This window comes from Podarcis tiliguerta (genome assembly GCF_965153285.1).
Source record: "Podarcis tiliguerta genome assembly, chromosome: 7".
NCBI lineage: Eukaryota > Metazoa > Chordata > Lepidosauria > Squamata > Lacertidae > Podarcis > Podarcis tiliguerta.
The window spans coordinates 23,771,197-23,791,196 of record NC_139540.1 but is presented as its reverse complement, the minus strand read 5'-3'; the positions used below and the strand labels follow the sequence as shown (position 1 = coordinate 23,791,196).

The window sequence follows — 20,000 nt, the reverse complement described above, 5'->3', positions numbered from 1 at the left end:
CGCCCACCGTACTGCCTCCTGCCGCGAAGGATTATGGGACATGTAGTCTTGAGGGTTAAGAGGGCAGATAGGAGAATAAAGAAAGTGCCGCGAGGCGGAAGTGGACGCAACGTGGTCGCCTGGGCGAAGTGCAGCGCGCCGGATCCTCGGGAGAAGAGCCTGGCTGACTCCTTTTTCCTTAAAGGCCTGCTTCATCAGCCCAGCCCAGACCAGTTTCAGGTAGAGGGTTGTGGGGAAAGGGCGTGGGACGGGGAAGGAGGCTCGCTCCCCCGGCTGAAATGGTGCTCATGGTGCAGAACTGACTTGTAAGAAGGCAGTTTCTAACATATCCTGCTCTCTACTTCAACTGGACGTCCCACCCTAATGCATTTGTGGCTGCATGGGGAGGGTGTCTCCTTGCCTGTTCATTGGCTTGTCCCCCTGGGGACAGGGGGAGAGGGCATGCTTTGGGAATGGGGAGAAACCAGGGGCTTAATTTTCGGCGCATGTTCTTAAAAATGCATTTAGAGCCCCGCTAGATCAGACTTAGGGCTGTCTAGTCTAGCCACTTTGAGGCCCTGGGAAGCCTACAGTTGCTTTGCAGCGGGAGGAAAAACGCATGAAAACAATTCCCTTGCCCGTGCATTTTTGTTCTAGGCTGCTCAAGATTATATAGCAGGCTGTATTTATAAAATAAAATAAGTGCAAATGTTTGCTGTGGCATTGCACAAATTAAAATGGTAGTGGAAATGATGCCATGGCTCATTCCCCAGCCTCTTTTGCCCTGATTGGCAGTGGTTAACCAGAACGCTTCTAATTATCCACATTGCTGCTGGTTTCCCTCGATTTACTGCTCCTAAAGTAATTCTGCACTGGAGTAAACAGTATTATATGCTGCTGATGTAAGTGCAGCCATGATAAGGGAAAGATGCTGACTCAGAATTGGGCACTGCCCGTGAAAGTGATGGGATGACTCTGCAAAAATGCTGGCAAGTGGGAGGGGAAAGCTTAATGCAACATTGTCCACTACTTGCTGGTACAATGCCTTTGATATTGTTCATTTCATAGCATTTTTATTCATATTTTTTTCATAAATTGCAGAAGTAAACGTGATTATATATGTGTTGGTGTACTAAAACAGGTGGAAATCAGTTTCTGGTGGGATGTTGCTGTTCTGATAGGAATCTTGAGGTCTTAGATATATGTTGAATGTTCATAAGTGTACCAACCAAGCACGTACATAGATCAGCACAGGAAGACCTACCTGAAACCATTTTGATTCCCAAACTGAGCAAATGTTTTCTCTGCAAGGTCAAAGGAAAGTGGAAAAGCCTCCCCATTGTCCTTTCCTTGACAAATCCTGTCTTAAGGGCACATTTAAGATACGAATAGGGTGTTAGCCTGTGACCTTGCCCTGGAATAAAGTATTTATCATTACAAAAGACTGGCCAGGCTCCCCAGGCAATCCAATCAAGTAAGCATTAACAGGTAACCTGCCAGACAGGAGATAAACAACAACAGGGGAAAAACAACATTCAAATTTCTGTGTTAGACCGCCTTTTCTGTTGAGGTATGTATGATGTATGGGGGTTGGCCTTGAACTGCAGGACAGGGAATTTAAAATGTCTATATAAGGCCTTGGCGCCATTGTTCTGGGGTTCTCCTCCTTTCCTGCCTGTGAGGGGAGCACCCTGTGGCAACAGACCAATAAAGATCAGGCTTACTAGCTGCTTTGCTTCTCAGTATTCTCTGGTTGGCCTCTGTTATTTTCTCCTACCAATAGGGAACCTACGTAAGGACTTGGATACCCCATTAGGGAAAAGGGCAGATTTTGTTTACAACACTGTTAATCATAGTTCTGCAACCATCTTTTTTCTTTTTTTTTCTTTTTTGACGTTTTCTTTGAATCTTTTGAAGAGCTGCAGGTCTTGGTCAGCTCTGAAGCGCTACATATATCCATTGTGCTATTAACCCCACAACTTTAAAGGTAAAGGGACCCCTGACCATTAGGTCCAGTCGCGGATGACTCTGGGATTGCGGCGCTCATCTCGCTTTACTGGCCGAGGGAGCTTCTGGGTCATGTGGCCAGCATGACTCAGCTGCTTCTGGCGAACCAGAGCAGCGCACGGGCTTACTGTATTCCAATGCTAGGTTGTAATGGTGGAATTGCATCTTTAGTTGCTTCCGTTTTGCTACCACAGGAATGTCAAATGCAAAAGAGAAGAAAAGAGCCAAGAAGATGAAAAACCAGCCTACCAATGTGACCTTTACCTTTGATGGTGGGCCAAGCCACAGTGAAATACACTTTCAAAATGGTGGTGATGGAGCCTCTGAATGCAAGAAACAAGGTAGCTGTTGTGGCTTAGTACAAGTCTAGGGAATCTATGGTCCTCCAGATGTTGCTGAACTTCCAGCTCCCATCTGCCTCAGCCAGTATGGCCAATGGGCAAAGAGGATGGGAATTAATTCAATCCCAAAACATCTGGAGGTTCCCCATCCCCATTTTACTGGTACAGACATCTGATTTGGTACGAATTATCCATGAAACTTTGACTCTAAAAAAAATAAAGGTAATCTGGAGATAAGAATGAAACCTTAGAGAAGGGGTCTTTTAAAAACAAGGCTAAATTTGACACAGCCCTTGTCCTGGTCCAAAGGAGGGCTATGTGTGGTCATATAAGTTTGAAAAAGGGAGGAAGGGAGATTTGTCTGGAGAAATTTGTGGTGGGAAGGGGACTGGCTGATTGGTTGAGAAATAGCTCCCTTGTGTGCTGCTTTTGGGCTAGTTGGTCCACTTGTCAAACATAAGGAGGCAGAACTGATTGGTCCTCAAGTTTGTATGCGTGTAGTAGCTTAGGTGGCCAGCAGATACCTCCAGTTGGAAGAGAAGAGGTTGTGTTTCATTCCTTGCTTGAAAAGCGGCATTGTTGGAGTGTCCAACAGTGATCGTAGGGATAAAGGACAGAATCCCAAACTGCAGTCCACAGACCACCAATGGTCTGCAGCATGCCTATAGAAATGTAATTAAAAATCTTACAGGATTGTGTATTACAGTTACTACAAAAAAACCCTGTGAGTGGAATACCATGCACCACCCTGAAGCTTCAATAAGCTTCAGCTGATGTATTTCATTGTCACTTGGTGTGGTGTTTAGGTGTTTATGAAGAGGCTGCAGCTTAACTCCAGAACTGCTCACTGCTGTAAAATGTTAACTATCTCTAAGTGTAGTTTCATCTAAATTTCTTTACAATATGTTCACGTGGTTCAGTGCAAAAATTCTTGTTTAAAATGCTGTTTAGATAAAGGAAGGATTTAACTTTTATACAGATCAAATTAAGTGATAGGACAGTTGTTGCCAAATTCTAGAATCAATTTTCTTTCAGGGCTATTGCTATAGGCTGTAGTATGCTCTTAGTTTGTGACTTCAGTCAATTTACACGGTAATTCTTCTTTGACTTGCCAACAGATCTGCGTTCTGAAACCTCACAACAGGGCTTTTCGCAACAAAAAGTTTCCTGTGAAATGCCCAAATATGTCACAGGTAAGCTTACATGAACAATGAATATCACCCAACATGTCTGTGTTAAGATGTCAAACAAACCTATTTCTTAATGCAATAAGAACAAGCCAAGAGAGTCAGAGATTCATCTGCACAGCCAAGGAGGAGGAGTTCAGAGATTTTCATTTATAATTACAATTAACCCCAGACTTTTAATAATCACAGTTCTTCTTCCAGTAATGTTTCAGCATTCTCCATGTTGAACCTTAAGTTACACACCCATAGGTTTAAGAGATTTAATAAAATTTATGAACCTCATTGCTGCCAAGTGGGAAACTGCCCTCATTTAGTTTTTTCAGGTGCTAAACAAATTCTCTTTTTATTTCAGTGTCTCCTTTTGTTCAGGCTCGTGCTGCAGAAATAAAAGCTATGCTGAAAGCTGTTACCCAGAAGTCTTCCAACACCTTAGTGTTTCAGTCTCTACCGAGACACATGAGGAGGCGAGCTATGAGCCACAATATCAAACGCCTGCCCAGGCGACTTCGTGAGCTTGCCAGAATAGAGGTGTGTCTTTAGCTTGTTTTCCCAGTTAGCTTGCTGGTGCTTCCATGTAATAGTTCATCCTTGTACATAACCTTTCTTTTTGTGGGGGGTAGGGTGGGGGAATGTAATTGCTGTTGCACGTAGGATGGTGTTAATGCAGCAATGCATGGCAGGCCTCTGTGGGACTTCCCCCACGCCAGACGGTTTCTCCATATTCTTTGGCAGGAGGGCTTGGAGGGTAGTGATAGGTCACTGTGCTGTCTCCAATATATATATATTTTCAAAAAAAATTATTGATTTTCCACATTTATTACAAAAATAACATAATAAAACACACAACAAGGAAAAACACATCACACTACAATAAACTAAACACTAAAAATTGTTTCTTCAAATACCTAATTCTCTTTACATTGATAACTGACTTCCTCAAATCCCCTCTAACTGAATTTCATTATGTCGCCTATATAACAGTTCTCCAAATTCATATTTCTAATAATATTGAATCCTTTCATTTACTAACCTCTTCTCCTTTATTAGTATTTTAATCCTTAATATTTACTCTAACATATTCTTATTCTACCCCCTAAGCCTATTTATTATTTCCAAGAATTTTCTATTTATCTTGTGGTGTCTCCAATGTAAACCCCACAAGTCCCTGTGCCCTCCACCCTAGATAATAATAATAATTTAATTATCTGACTGGGTTGCCCTGTCACTCTGGGCAGCTCCCAACAAAATATTAAAAACACAATAAAACATATAAAAAATAATAAAAACTTCCCTGTACAGCGCTGCCTTCAGATGTCTTCTAAAAGTCATATGGGTGAATTGAATTGGGTTGCCTTCCCTTTGGGAAACAGATTCAAGGGGGGGAAAACATTGTTCCCTTGTTCTACCTATGCAGACAGAGAAATTTGAACATCAGAAGAAGGAACTGCCCAAGAGCAAGTGCCGTAAGGCCAGGCGGCGCCATACAAACTTGGTGGTGGAGTTCAACCGCAGGCAAAAGAAGAACGTGTGGCTGGAAACGCACATCTGGCATGCAAAGCGGTTTCACATGGTGAAGAAGTGGGGGTACTGCCTAGGAGACAGGCCCACAACCAAGAGCTATAGGGCCTGCTACCGGGCCATGACTAGCCACTGCCTCCTTCAGGTACTGTGGCTTTTTATGCCTTCATACTTGGCAGGAGAAACACTTCAGCTTTTTAAAAAACCAGAGCATGTCCTCTTGGGAAAGTCAATCCCATAGACTCTCTTTCTCCTTCCTGTTCTAAAGCACCTGTTGAGTGGAGAAAGAAAATGAAGTTTTCTTATCAGTATCTGGCTGTTTCTGTGTACCACCCTGTCCTCGTGTCTTCAGTATACTGGCTGTTGAGTCCTTGTTAACATATTATAATTTGCATATCTAGAGATAGCTTTTGGTCTTCATGCACCTCGTAAGATAATTGGAGAACTTTGCTTATCAACACATGAGATAGATTTTGAGTAGTGCTTCTATCCACATTGTCTAAATGCTTGCCACGCTTCTGCAAACTCAGTCTCCTGATAATGTGAATTAGTCTAGAAGAATGGCTCAGGTTTTTATAAACAAAATCCATCGTATTCTTCTGACCTCTCAAGCATGCCAGGTTTCTCTTTCCCAGCTTAAAATTCAATAGTTTTTCTTTTACATCAGGATTTATCTTATTATTGTTGCTTGGAGTTGACTGGAAAAGAGGAAGAGCTGCTTACAGCACTTGCTCGAATGTGTAGCATAGATGCAGGTAATATTTCCTTATTTTAAATTGCATACATTGTGAATGCTAACTGTTGGGTTGGGCATGGGCGCCTGCTGTCTAGGACTGGGTGGTACTAAGTGTGCTCATTTAGTATTTTTGCAAAATACAACCGCATATTATGCAAGGGGAAAGAGCATAATGAAGGGCTAGGTGTATATTTAATAGTTCTTTGCACTCCATTATTTGTTCCTACTCCTCCCACCTAATTTGCTGATACCAAGAAAGTCAATTATCTATTTTGCTGTTGAATATAGTTTAGGTCCACTATGGCATAGATGCCTGTGATTAGTGTGGCACATTATAAGTTTGTAAAATAAATCATACTGTGACTTTTGCAGCAGCGGTCACTTGTGATGGCCATGTTGTGTTTAGAGCAGCCTTCCAGATAAGTCTTCCAAAGCTGTTCTCCCATACTGAAGTAATCCTCCAAACCATGGCTCCCATACATGTTTGGAGGAATGGTTCAAACCATAGTTTGCTAGTTTGTATGTTGCAGTAAACTCTGCTTAGAACAAAAGGCAAAATAAGGAATTAAATCGAGAAGGGGGTGAAGTATAAGCAAGCACATGAAGACATGGCTTGTTCAAGATTCTCAAGATAGCCTGTTAATCATTTTATGTTATGTTGGTCTGTGAGGGGGAAAACAAAACAAGTCTATAGTTGATCAGCTAGAAGAAATACTTGTCATAGCTAATCAGGACTAGTCATAAAGTTTGTTTAGAAAAAACACTAAGCCGCCATTTCCTTTCCATTCCCAATACAACTTTAGCAGGATAAAATGATCTTAAGAAGTTTCATTGTGGACCTGGTGTGTGTGACCAGCTCTGAGGTCTTTAAAGCAAGAACTACTGTAGGAGCTATTCTTCCCCCACCATCACCATGTTCCATCTCTTAACTCTGAAGTTTAGACTTCGGAATGCTACTTCTATTTTTTATTTTTTTAAAGAATAATGCTTTATTTAGAATTCAACAATAACAAAGGAAAAAACTGCAGTAGTTGCTACATCAATTCATTACAGTTGACCAATTTTAAAATCGGAATCCTATTTCTAGATGTGGTCGTCCAGTTAAAAAGGTTATAATATCTTGCTAAGTGGGCACTATTTTCCTGTCTCTTCTCAGGGCCAACATTTGCAGCTATTCCTTGTCTATCTGGGAAGCGCCAGGGTGCTCTCACCATGTACCAGGCAGACCGATACCCTGCAGGTGCCCTTGGTCCGGTTACTTTCCTTTGGAAACCCAGAGCTGGGACTGGCAGTACTTCCGAAAACAGACAGCTGTGGATATGGACCCACCCTGTCTTTAAGCAGGTACAAGCCATTTCATTTCTTTTTTTAACATTTATAATTAGTGTGGTAAAAAAAATACCTGTTATTAAAAAGCTAACCTCTTGTGAAGGGGAAGTAGGCTTGAAGTGGAAGCCTTTCACATGGTTAAAAAGGTAAAGGAACCCCTGACCATTAGGTCGAGTCGTGACCAACTCTGGGGTTGCGGCGCTCATCTCGCTTTATTGGCTGATGTACAGCTTCCAGGTCATGTGGCCAGCATGACTAAGCCGCTTCTGACAAACCAGAGCAGTGCACGGAAACGCCGTTTACCTTCCCGCTGGAGCGGTACCTATTTATCTACTTGCACTTTGATGTGCTTTCGAACTGCTAGGTTGGCAGGAGCAGGGACCGAGCAACAGGAGCTCATCCCGTCGCGGGGATTCGAACCACCGACCTTCTGATCGGCAAGTCCTAGGCTCTGTGGTTTAACCCACAGCACCACCCGCGTCCCCTTTCACATGGTTGATTCCCACCAAAAAAAGGTCGGAAAGGTCATGTGGGTGAAGGGAGTGCCTGAACCCTCCCTTTAACACAGGTAGAAGATCAGGGGAAGCTGTCTTTATACCAGGCCAGCCTGTTTGTTCAATTAGCCCAAGGGCAGAAGCTCTCTCCATGAACTCGAGCAATGGCCTTCCACCCAGCCTACCTGAAGCTTTTAGCCACAGATGCCAGGGCTTGAGCCTGGGGCCTTCTGCACAAGTTGTACAAGCTGAGCTAAGAACCCAAACATTTGGCCTGAGCGACTGTTTCATACTGGCGAAACTAGATTTGTAGAAAGTGCTTTCTAAAAAGAGTCTTACATAAATCGTTTGTAGGGTAATTGAGATCTTTTAAAATACAGTGGTACCTCGGGTTACATACGCTTCAGGTTACAGACTCCGCTAACCCAGAAATAGTGCTTCAGGTTAAGAACTTTGCTTCAGGATGAGAACAGAAATCGTGCACTGGCGGCGCGGCGGCAGCAGGAGGCCCCATTAGCTAAAGTGGTGCTTCAGGTTAAGAACAGTTTCAGGTTAAGTATGGACCTCTGGAACGAATTAAGTACTTAACCCGAGGTACCACTGTATAAAAAGCCCCTTTATTCTTTTGACAGCAGGATATGCTACTGAGTGGACTTAAGCTCCATCTAGAGGGCTGGCAACCTGAGAATGTGGAGCTAAATAGTCCACCTGCCGGCCCTCTCTTTCAGCTGCTTATTTCCAAGGACGCCGCTGTTAATCTCGCCTGAAACCTGCATAAAAGATGGTGGCCTTCACATTTGATGAGCCCTTTTCCCTGCTTCCAATTAGGAGATCTTGGCTGAGTTGAAAGCAGCCTTCCGGTGTTCTGAGCCCATGGAAGTCTGTAACCCTGAACCAGCTGCAATATTGCCTCACGAAGAAAGCCAATTGGTTGTTGCTGAGGAAGTTGGCCAGAAAAGGAAGAGGAAAGACAATGGAGGCGAAATGGCTGTCCCAGTGAAAAAAATTATTGGCGATGGAACCAGAGATCTCCACCAGTCCTATCACTGGACATCACAAACTACTGGAGTTGTGATAAGGTACTTGTTTGGGTACTCTTAACACATTTCTCATTTATAGTCTAGTCAAGTTGCCTCATTGTACAAAGGGATGAAGAAGAACTTTGGTAAACAAATTGGCCTAATCACCTGAACTAGGGCCCCATTTTCAAAACAGTGTCATACCACTTTAAACAGCCTCTTTAAACAGAAAGAATCATGGGAACTGTAGTTTCTTAAAGGTACTGTGAATTGTTATAAAACCCCCATTCCCCTCAAAGAGCTACAATTTAGTGTAGCTTAACAGCCAATCCCTCTTCCAAAGAACTCTAGGAATTGTAGCTCTGCGAGGGAAATAGGAGTCTCCTAACAATTCTCAGCACCCTTGACAAACTACAGTTCCCAGGATTCTTTGTGGGAAAGCCATGAGATTATACAGTTTTAATTAGGTACTGAAATAAGAATGTTTGAGATTATTAAAAAACAACAACAGAGGAATGCAAAATGTGACAGAACGGATTTATGAATCAACACATGTGAAGTGGACACAGCTGGAACTGGACTAATTCATCACTCCTGACTTCATGTTTTGACATGTAGCTTTTGTCTCTTCCAGCGACCTAACAATGGAGATTCTCAGATATCGGTTAATTGGTCCCCTCTCAAACTGCGTCCTTACAGAGGCACTCAAAGCTGCTTGCGTCCATACTGTAAGCTAATCAGCAATTTTCATGATTGCTTTTGTCATGTGCTCAAGATCGCATTGCCGTTATTGCATTGCTCTGTAGTCAACTGCTAGAATCTAGTATTGTGGTACTACACATGTACTACACATTAGCGTATGATTCCCAACTCATCTAGAAAAGTTTGGGACATCTTGTGTTAGTCATGCCACTGACTTAGTGTTCTGAACCTCCATATTATAAAATAATACAGGATAACGCCTAGAGCTGTATAATGGATAGAGCTGTATAGTAAGCCCTCCTTTGGAAACTGTAGTAGATCACAAGCTTTGCTTGCAAAAGATCCCAGGTTCCATTCCTGGCATCTCCTGGGAAAAACTTTTGGGTAGCCCTTGCCATTAGAATAGACTGGTGGTAACTAACATGGGTGGACTTCATCTCCCATCAGCCCAGCCAGCATAGCCAGTGGTCAGGGATGATGGGAGTTGTAGTTAACAGCATCTGGAAGGCACCATGTTGGATACTCTGGTGTAGACAGTGCTGAGCTAGGTGAACCAGGGTGTCAGGCTGCTTCCTGTGTTCCAACTGCAAAAGAAATTCTGTGACAATCTTGTGTGCATGGTGGTAGAAGAAGCTGAAGTTTGTGGCTCTCTTTGGTATGAGCAGGAAGACCAATTGACTTGGTTACGCCAGGATGCTGGATCATTGCTCCCTTGACAAACTACAGTTCCCAGGATTCTTTGTGGGAAAGCCATGAGATTATACAGTTTTAATTAGGTACTGAAATAAGAATGTTTGAGATTATTAAAAAATAACAACAGAGGAATACACAATGTGACAGAATGCGCTGGTGCAAACTCCCTTGCTCAGTATTCAAAACCACTCTAAAACACTTGAGTGTTTGGGATATATCTGAGTTCTACATTACCATACTTTAGTCGCAATCATCACCAAGCCTTTGACCACTTCTTGGAGGTCTTGGCAGTTGTACCAGAACCAGCTTTCATGTAGAAGTTGAAAGTGGACAGTTGGACAATGTGGACAAGTGGACAATGGACAGTTACACATGTGTCCATTGGCAGCCCTTGAGGTGAAAGGGGAGGAACTGAGCTTTGTAGCAGCGAATTACATATTTCCCCCTCTTACCTTACGTGTTGTGATTGGTTATCTAGGAAGTGGAGCCTACAGATTCTGAAATCAACAGCTGGTGGATAGATAATTGCAGAGATCCTGATCTGGTGTCTCTTCATCGCCGTCAAGAAGCCATCTTTGAATTGTTGCAAGGTAGCATTCTAGTAGTGCCTTCTGTTTACATGCTTAATATACTTGCTGGTGTACATTTGATCTTGAAATATCAAAATGTAATACTTGTCGGTATGTTTAAAGGTGCATCCATTTTATGTGTTTAAAGGGTTAAGTTCGTCAGACGTTCCATCAGGTACTGTACTGGGTTTGACTGTGGGGGATCCTCGAGTGAATTTGCCTAAAAAGAGAGCGAAAGCCAAGCCAAATCCTGAAAGATATCAAGGTAAAGTATCTCATCTAATATGTGACTGTAAAGAGTACATCAATCTACTTTTATGTCAAGTTAAGTTAATGTGTCTTTATTAAGCATTAGCCGAGAGTGCCCAGGGCTGCCTGGCAATTTTTAGAAACCCAAACCTATTGTGATTTTTAAATGGATAGTGTAGTGAGTCTGGACTCATCATGGTAACAATTGAGCTGAGTCATGCCAAAGTCACATTTTAGTCCACCATCTTGATTCAAAATGGCTGGCACCCAAACATTGATAAAGACCACTTCCGCCACCTTGGGAACTTTTGTAGTGAGTTTGTCAGTGAAATCTCAAGAGGTAGCCAAACCTATAGAGAACAAACAGGCAAACCATTTCCTAAAACATATAGTATGATCCAGGGAGCGTTGCTCTTATCTCATGGCTTTTTAGGGTTCCATTAAACATACCAAATAGATGCACACATCCTATATTAATGCTATGTAGAGAATAATGGCAGTTGTGAGGAAGGGACTTGGCACCAAACTGGTCTTGTGCTCAATGGAAGCCTCTGTTAAATGGTACAGATGATCCAGGTTCGAATCCTGGCGAGGCCAACAGGTGCTATACCTCAAGATGCAACACTTCATTTCTACAGGCTCGTATTGCCTACAAACATACACTTCAGAAAGAGTTCTCCACATATAACAACGGAATGTTTGGCTTGCCACGCTAATTTAGCCTTAGAAATATTTTCCTGTAATGAGAGTAAGAATCAGAAGTTCCATAATTCAGTCCCGCTGTACTTATTTGTCAATTATTTCCAAAGCACTGGATTCATTATTTCACTTTTCACCATTTCTTTGCACACAAACAATTACTTTTCAGTAATGGGGCAGGTTTGGGGCAAAAAGAATCCCTCTGAACACACATTTCTTTTACCTGTCTAAATTAGACATCTTCTTCACTTAGGCTTATCTACATCTTTCCCTTTAGATATGGATTTAACCGCTACAGACAACTCGCCCATTGAACCAAAAAGTATATTCTGACTCGAAGCCACTCTCCATTTTGTTATGCAGGGTGTATCTCTTAGTCCTGGGACCCTTCAATCGAAGATGCCAGGGATTAATGCTTGCAAATATTTGCAAAGGATGTGCCATGATGTTGAGTTGTGGCTTCTGCTCCTGGACCAAACCATAAGAAAATCTTCAAACTTTGGTTCTTTTCTTCTGTGTTATAAGGTCCTTCTCCACTTGCCAGGGCAACATTGTTTGGTGTTTCCTAATAAAGTGCTTTTCAGACATAAATATTCACTCAGATAGCCGTGGTTTGATACTTCCGATTGCTTCAGTGTAGATTCACAAAGGCGTCCAGATCTTCTGCATATATATATATATATATATATATAGCCCTGTGAGAAACTTTGGGTTGTTCAAGGCCGCGAGGGACACACCAGTCCTTCCAAGCCTGCGTGACTCTGTTGTCCACCATAGCTCTTCACTATATATGTTTGTGAATTTAATAACCCTTTCTGTTTTGAGGCATTCTGCAGGCAGTGCATGCCCATAAGCAGTGCATGCAAGCTAATGCTGATGGCTGAAGAACAAAGGGTAGCAAGAGAAGATCTTAAATGGATGTATGTGGGGAACCAGCAATGGGAGCCTGGATGGCTGAAGACTCGTGTTTGCAAACAGGCAGAGGGGAAGATGCCACCTAAGAAAGAAATCTTAAGGAAAGCTGGTGCTTCTTTTGGATAGTGCTCCACAGCTCTTCCCCTGCATTAGCTTAGGGTTGTGTCCTGCTGAAAACGAGAGTCCACAAAAAGTAATGTTGGCCAACAACTTAGATGACTTAAAAAGAGGTTTAGAGGATTCATGGTATTAACCACGCAGATTATGTTCTCTTTCTGTTGCTGGGGAGAACGCTGTTCTGCTCAGGTCCTGTTTTCAGGTTTCCATAGGCGTGTGGTTGTCCACTGGCAACAGGATGCTGGCCCTGATCCAGCAGGGCTCTTACATTGTTACTCAGAGGAGGACCATTGAAATTAGAAGGATGAGTTAGCCATGTCCCTTAATTTCAGTTGGTCTCCTCTTGAGTACAGCTGGCATTGGATACAACCCATAGTCATGGAGAAAACATTGATTTGGTTTTCTGTATCTTCCTTATTCACTATAATTATTTAGTAGTTCATTCTCTTACTTGGCATGCATGCTTTTCACATTCTTAGGGAGGCATTCTATTCATTAAGGTTCTGCAGTCTCCCTTAAAATACGTGGTGGAGTAGGATTTCTTCAGGTATAGTTATTTGAAGATTCATTGCACCGTGTGTTTTGGGTAAAGTCTTCCAAATATCACACATGAAGTTGGGTACTTTAGGCAGGGTATACTGATTTGCAAAGCATGTCATTACAGTCTAAAGTTTTCTTTTGCTGGAATAGCTAATACAGTGGAACCTCGGTTGCCAAATGGAAGTTGAACACTTTGGCTTCTGAACGCCAACAACCTGGAAGTGAATGTTTCCATTTACAAATGCGTCTTGGAAGTCGAATGGCTTCCAAGGCACATTTCTTCATTTTTTTCAATGGATTTTGCCAACCGGCAATTGCTCCTCGATTGTCGAACATTTCAGAAGTCCAACGGTCTTCCGGAACGGATTGCGTTCGACAACTGAGGTTCCACTGTACTAAAAATAAGAAGGGTGACAATGGGCCACAGGCATATCAACCTTTCAATAGAACCATTCTCTTAAACACATGCATCTTTTGGCACCACAATTTCCCCTCCCTTCACCCAAAACCTAATGCCAACTATGAGTGCACACTGATCCTGTCACACAGTTCTTGAAGATCTGCAGATAGGAGTGAAGGGATGTTTAAATATTCTCACTTGACTCTGCAGTGAGAAAATAGTGTGTCAGTGCTTGGATCTCAATATGCTCAGGCAGGAAAAGGAGAGCAGTTCCAGAACGTAAAGTTCAAGGGGAACTCCGAAATCCCAGCCTTTAAAGCAGGGATGGGGAGCCTGTGGCCCTCCAGATGTTGCTGCTGCTCCCATCAGTCCAAGCTAACTTGGCCAGGGGTTAGGGATGATGGTAGCTGGAATCCATCAATATCTGGAGGACCACAAGTTCCCCACCCATGCTTTTAAAGCAGTGGTTCTCAGCCTGTGGGTTCCCAGATGTTGTTGGACTACAACTCTCATCATCCCTGAGCTCTGGCCTTGCTAGCTAGGGGTGATGGGAGTTGTAGTTCAACAACATCTGGGGACCCACAGGCTGAGAAAGGCTGCTATAGTGAGACTGTGTCTTCTAAAATGTTGCTCCCTCACTTTAGACCTCAGTAAAATTAGAACTATTGCCTACAGCTCCACAAACTCCTAGAAGGCTTTGACTTCTGTTAGAGTAGAACTCAAAGTTCATTTCTCTCTGTGCTGTTAAATGTGTGTTTGCTCTTTGTACAAAATACCCCTTTAAATGAAGTAGCAAGGGTTGCTATGCTCCTAAGATAAAACATTCAGCTAGTTTCTCGTGGAATATGAACTGAAATTAGTAAGCTTAGAAGCTTTCATGATCTTTTCACAACTTGCTGTTCTGCAATCCCCTTTGTATGCTCTTAACCTTTTAGTGACAACAGGTTCCTCTTTTTTCCCTTTCTTTAGAGAATGAAAAAGTCAAGCAGCTGATCTTGGAAGGCGTGCCAGCAGAGTGTGCACAGAGCTTTCTCTGGGACCAGAACGTCCGCAAGAACGTCACAGAAAATAAAATGCCAGAACAGGTAACCTTTACATCAGAAATAACAATGAAGCAGTTGGATATAAATGTCAGCCGCTCAGTGCATTTCTGTTAAGCCCAATTACTTTGAGACTTGAAATGTCTGTTTCAAAATCCTGCCCATTTCTTTCCTGCTGGCAAAGTGTACCAGAGTAGGCTTGGCTTTCTAATTTGAAAATGTTACCTCCTCATTTACTTTGCATCTCTAGTTACATAATTTGCACTTGCATAGGGTAATATCCCGCTAAACCATTCTGCTAGTGCAAGGACTTACAGCTGACAAAATGGACCTTTCCCTCCTTTCCTTCTCCCTCTGTGTCTGCTCTGGAGTGTTGGACGGGGGAACCCCCACCACAGACTTAGGGGGCATATGGGGAAAGGAGAGGGAGGGGAAGTTTCGTTGCACAGCCAGAAGTCTTTGTTCTTGCAGAAGTGTTTAGTTGGATACCGCCCACAGACAATCTACTGAGTACATTTTATATCCTGCCTTTCTTCCATCAGGATCTCAAAGAAGTATATGTGAGGTTCCTAGGCGATCTCCCATCAAGATGCAGACCAGACCTAGACATGCTTGGTTTCAGCAAGGTGTCTGGATCCTGTGTCCCAAGATCTGTAAACATGGAAATGGCATCATAGCAGACACAGTTTTGTTTGATATAGATGGGCGACATGTCAGTCTCTATCTCTCCTTTCAACAGTGATTTATAAAGAATTACTAAACTACAGAGCCATTGACAGAAAGAAATTCAGATCAGGCCTGTAAGCTGCCATATTCCTCTACTAACACACAGGAAACGTACTGCATTAAAGAAAAATTGTTGTGTTCCAGGAATAGCTCTCAGTGAAGCTTTTACTTATGGCTTATTAAGTTGTTTTAAGGTAAAGATAAGTTTAAGTGCTTACAATGCAGAATAAGAATATGTTCTTCTTCTTCTGGTACCTCTTTTTTCTTTTTTAAGCAAACCTTTGTGTGCTTTGTCCCCTCTCATCCCAGGACTTGAATCATCTGAGAAGTAAACTCTTGGTGCCTGGATCACATCTTGACTTAGGCACCCGAGAATCCAAGATTCCTATACTCCTGGTTCAGCAGCCTGGAAAAATGGCTGGAGAAGATCGACCAGGCTGGGGAAGTGGCTGGGATATTTGCTTGCCCAAAGGTTGGGGCATGGCTTTTTGGCTACCTTTTGTAAGTTATGCTTCAGATCGAAAAACTGTGGGTAATGAACTATAATTGCTGGCTAACATACCTTTGCTCTTCAGGATGATTAAAACATTTTTAAAATGCACGCACCCTGACAGCTCATGATGAAATTAACTCCAGGTTTTCTACGAAGTATCTCATGGTGGCTTTATGGTTTCATATTGATACCACTTCTCTTCCTCCCATTCTATTGGAGAAGCAGAGCCCCAAAGGCAATGCAAGCTGAGCATCCACACGAGATTCACTTTCCTAAACACCAGGCTTATGTGTTCAAAAGGAGGGTTCATTGCAGGCAAGTCTGTTGCCCTGTTTTCATGCAATCCAGAAAAGCAGCGGTAACTTTAGTTTACGGACCTTTCCTCTTGTTCTTGCATTCTCTTAACTGACAATGGTATAAATGGTTGCAGAAGGAGTTTTTATATCGCACTGCCATCCCTATGCCTAGATCCTAAGGCTGCAAAATGCAAACCAAACGTTGCAACTGCTGTGGATTATAAAAAAAAATCCTCTTCATAATGAAACCGAAAGTAGATTATTTGGACTGAGCTGGGCAGTTTCTAAGAACCTTGTCAATATTAGCCTTTCTTACAATTTGAAGCTTCCAAGCCTGCGGAACGGCATCTGCACTGAGATACAATAGGCGCCTGATATCTGTATCTTCTGAAAAACAATGAAGAAGTTTTTGTTCCAGCAAACTTTCCCACCTCTATGAAAAGGTCCTTCCTTAGGTGTTCATTTTGTTTCTAAGTCTACCTTCAGTTGTTGTTTGTACTTTTTAACTGCTTTTATGGCCTGTCTCTGAATCGCCTTGAGACACAAGTAAAAGGCAATTCATAACTGATAAATAAATGAATGTCAATCTTACACATTTGTTTTGTAGCTGTATCGAGGTGCACGTGTTGGGGGATTGCAGGAGGCTCTGAAACATTCTCTGTATAAGAGGACACCACATATCCCACACGATTACCCAGACTCTCCTGCTGCCATGCAGTTTGCCAAAACATTGGAGAGAAATCTTCTTGAAAAGTTTAAGAGGTAGGTATCTGAGATGCACCTGAGAGCTTCCCCCCTTACCTCAGCCAGTACATGTGGTATATATTCAGATGAAATCTTCAGAAAAATTACCTTTCTGAAGGCAATGGGAATGTGACATTTTAGGTCACAACTCAATATGGCAAAAGACGTGAAAGCACTTTCATCCAGCCAATAATTTGGGCAAGGGATTTCTTTTAATCTAGCCAAGGTAAAAAAAAAAATTATCCTTTTTACCAATGTAATTCTTGGCAATTAGGCGGTATATAAATATATTAATAATAATAATTTTGTATTTCCCTGTATGTTTTGCTGCTTCTAAATGAGAAGGTTTTTTTCTTTATCATAGGCGTCCTCCGGCGAAAAGAGCCAATTATGTTAAGCATGGGACCCTGGCACCATTCCTCCTTCCCTGGGATAAGCTGAACAGAGATTGGGAGGCCAGAAGCAGAGCTTTTGCAAAACATGTACCCACATCAGACCAGGAGTCTTGTGCAACTGAGGAACAGGCTTCTTGTGGCCCCAGCTCTGGAGCACATGTGGCTGAATCACCTGTGGCTGTCAATTCAGAGCAGCAAATGGAGATGAGCTCCCCAAACATGCAGGTGGAAGAAGAGAGAAAAATGATGGGTCTATGCAAGAGAGATGCAGCTGAATCAGGTTGGACCTTCTGTGTTCTAAGGTACGCACACCAAATCAATTCCCCCATTGACCATAGTGGGAAATCAACTTGCAACTCATGTGAATCCATACATAGGGATTTTGAGTGTGCAAGCTGTTGCCATGGAACAAGACTTAGATCCTTGAGTACTTCATCTTCTGAGGCTTACCCTGGTCAGATGTGACAAGCTTTAGAAGCTGTTCTGCTTATGAGCTGTCTTACAAACTTGTGAACTGCTTATTACCTGTGTACACGAATGTCCTCTGCACTTTGGAGCTTTTAAAGGCTTGTTTCAAGTGAGTGTGGTCAGTTAGCACCTGATTATTTCAACAGGCTGAAGCCAGAACTGTAGCAATTAGCTCTTAAATAGGAGTCTCTTGCCCTGCAGATGCCCATGCTTATATTTTCTGAGTGGCGTAGGAGTGCAAGAGTCCTATATTCAAAATCCAACTCTGCTCCAAAACGTACTGGGTGACCTTGAGTCACTATCTCTTAGCCTACTTTGCAGGGTGAAAGTTAAGCTAAAAGCTGGACGGAAGCACATTGTATGCCACCCCTGTGCTCCTTGAAGGAAGGGCATGATAAACATGTAATAAATGCAGTATTTAAACTCTGAACAAACTTGTGCAGTCTCAGTAAGCTCTTCATCATCCACACACACACACAGAGACAAATCACATCTTTACAGATACTGTACTTTTTCATAGCAAAACTTCCTATATGCTTACAGTGAGTTCATTCTGCAGGTATGGATCCTTATGTGGTCTGGATCCATACCCCAAAGGGAAGGCAGAAGTATAACAAAAAAACTAAACTATATAAACAGCCCATTGAGACTTGAGCAACCTCTGACCACATACAGTTGACTAACTACAGGAAAACAAGGAAGGGGAAATGGAACAGTGTTCCCTGGCAAAGGGTGGGAATTCTGTATGGGAGCATTCCATACTGCAACATTATGTTGCAGGGCCCACTTGTTCTGTACTGAACTGCAGGAAAACATAACTTCTTGTTGTATCTTTTTCAATAGGAGCAGAAAATTATTAAGGCAGGTATCAGTCTGGTGCCAACCAACACCTGGGAGAAATCGGAGGCTACAGCGCCTTGTCGCCAGGCCAGATCAGAAGCATCTGACTGAAGATGCCCTCCTGCCTATCCTTCAACGTTATCCCAGGTCACTGGTTTGGGTCAGCTTGTCCCTTCTCAAAAAAGGTAGCCCAGAGTTGCATGCAATGATTTGCATTCCAACAAAAGGAGATTTATTGCAGCTCAGCAAAGACCAAGACTACTGTGGTCCTCGGGAACCTAAGCACAGCGACAGATTTAAGAGCAAGATGTCGAAACGAAAGGGAAGGAAGAAGAGGCAAGACGTCGGGAAGGCCGCAGAAAGCAGTGCCTTGAATACAACGAAGGCCGCGCCAACGGAACATGAAGATCTGGTTCTGGGCTTATGGCCGAAGCCTTTGCCAGATCTTGCAGCACACTGTTCCCGAGTGCTCTTGGGATTTGTCACTCAAGGGGACTTCTCCTTGGCCTCTGGCTGTGGTGAGGCGCTAGGGTTTGTTAGTCTGACAGGGTTGCTGCAAATGTTGTTGGGTCAGCCAGTGGACAAGAAAGGGCTTGTGGTGTTAAGAAACCCAGCGTCCCTACAGTACAGATTTGCTAGGCTTACGGTTGAAGTCTAACTTGGGCCGGAACTCATTGGCATTCAAAAGTACCAAAGACGCTTTTCTCTTGAACATGTACAGGCATCTTAATCTTGAGTCGGAGCTTCCAAAAAATATACCTTACCTTTGTGCATACCTGACATGAAATAGACTTTAAAACTATTCTGTATTGTGTTCAGTATCAAATATCTCTTCCATTGCTTAGAGGCACATGTTGGGATACTGCCAGGGAGACAAAGTCCATCATGACTCCACGTCGTCTCCGGACGTCCATCAATCTCCCGTAGACACGCAGTATCAGCAATTAGCGACACAAGCTCCAGAAATAGCTTGCCACATTCCAGAGCTGATGCACGCTCTATCAGCAGATAATTCACAGCGAAAGATGCACGCAGGAGAGCATATTTACAAGTTTATTCAGCATTGGTAGGGAACAAAGAAAAACATGACTGCCTGCTTCAGTGTTCCGGCACAGAGAGAGAGAAACAAAAGCAAAGACACAACAGAAACATCCTGTGAAACAGGAAATACGCAGGCTGTGACACAAACATCCTGCTCCCTTTTAAGGTGGAACGGAAATATCCTAACAGCACACACACTGAACATCTATACGTAACAACAAATGCTAATTGCTGTTTTATGTTTAAACCAGGTGGGGGGAACCTTTGGCTCTCTGAATGTTGCTGCTCTACAACTCCCATAATTGGTCATGCTTGATGGGGTTGATGGGAGTTGTAGTTCAGCAATACGGTGGGGGGGGGCAATTCCCCACATTGTTGTATGCTATCCCCCCCCCCCCTTACATACAGATTTGCCTCAACTAAGGAATTCTGCCCCCGTTCCCCCTTGTAACAGTGGTTTTGG

At 42.9% G+C, this 20,000-nt stretch overlaps 1 protein-coding gene across 1 annotated transcript; it reads left to right on the top strand.

The window, feature by feature from the left end:
* Positions 1–56: 56 nt before the first annotated feature.
* On the top strand, positions 57–19,298 carry POP1 (POP1 homolog, ribonuclease P/MRP subunit). Its single transcript, XM_083451001.1, has 16 exons — positions 57–219; positions 2,181–2,327; positions 3,446–3,520; positions 3,867–4,042; positions 4,929–5,177; positions 5,700–5,787; positions 6,925–7,112; positions 8,420–8,670; positions 9,245–9,338; positions 10,484–10,595; positions 10,723–10,839; positions 14,464–14,579; positions 15,570–15,761; positions 16,657–16,811; positions 17,158–17,490; positions 18,500–19,298. Exons 2-16 carry the CDS (start codon positions 2,183–2,185, stop codon positions 19,152–19,154), a joined length of 2,946 nt encoding a protein of 981 aa, XP_083307127.1. The 5' UTR covers positions 57–219; positions 2,181–2,182; the 3' UTR covers positions 19,155–19,298.
* The last annotated feature ends 702 nt before the right edge of the window (positions 19,299–20,000 follow it).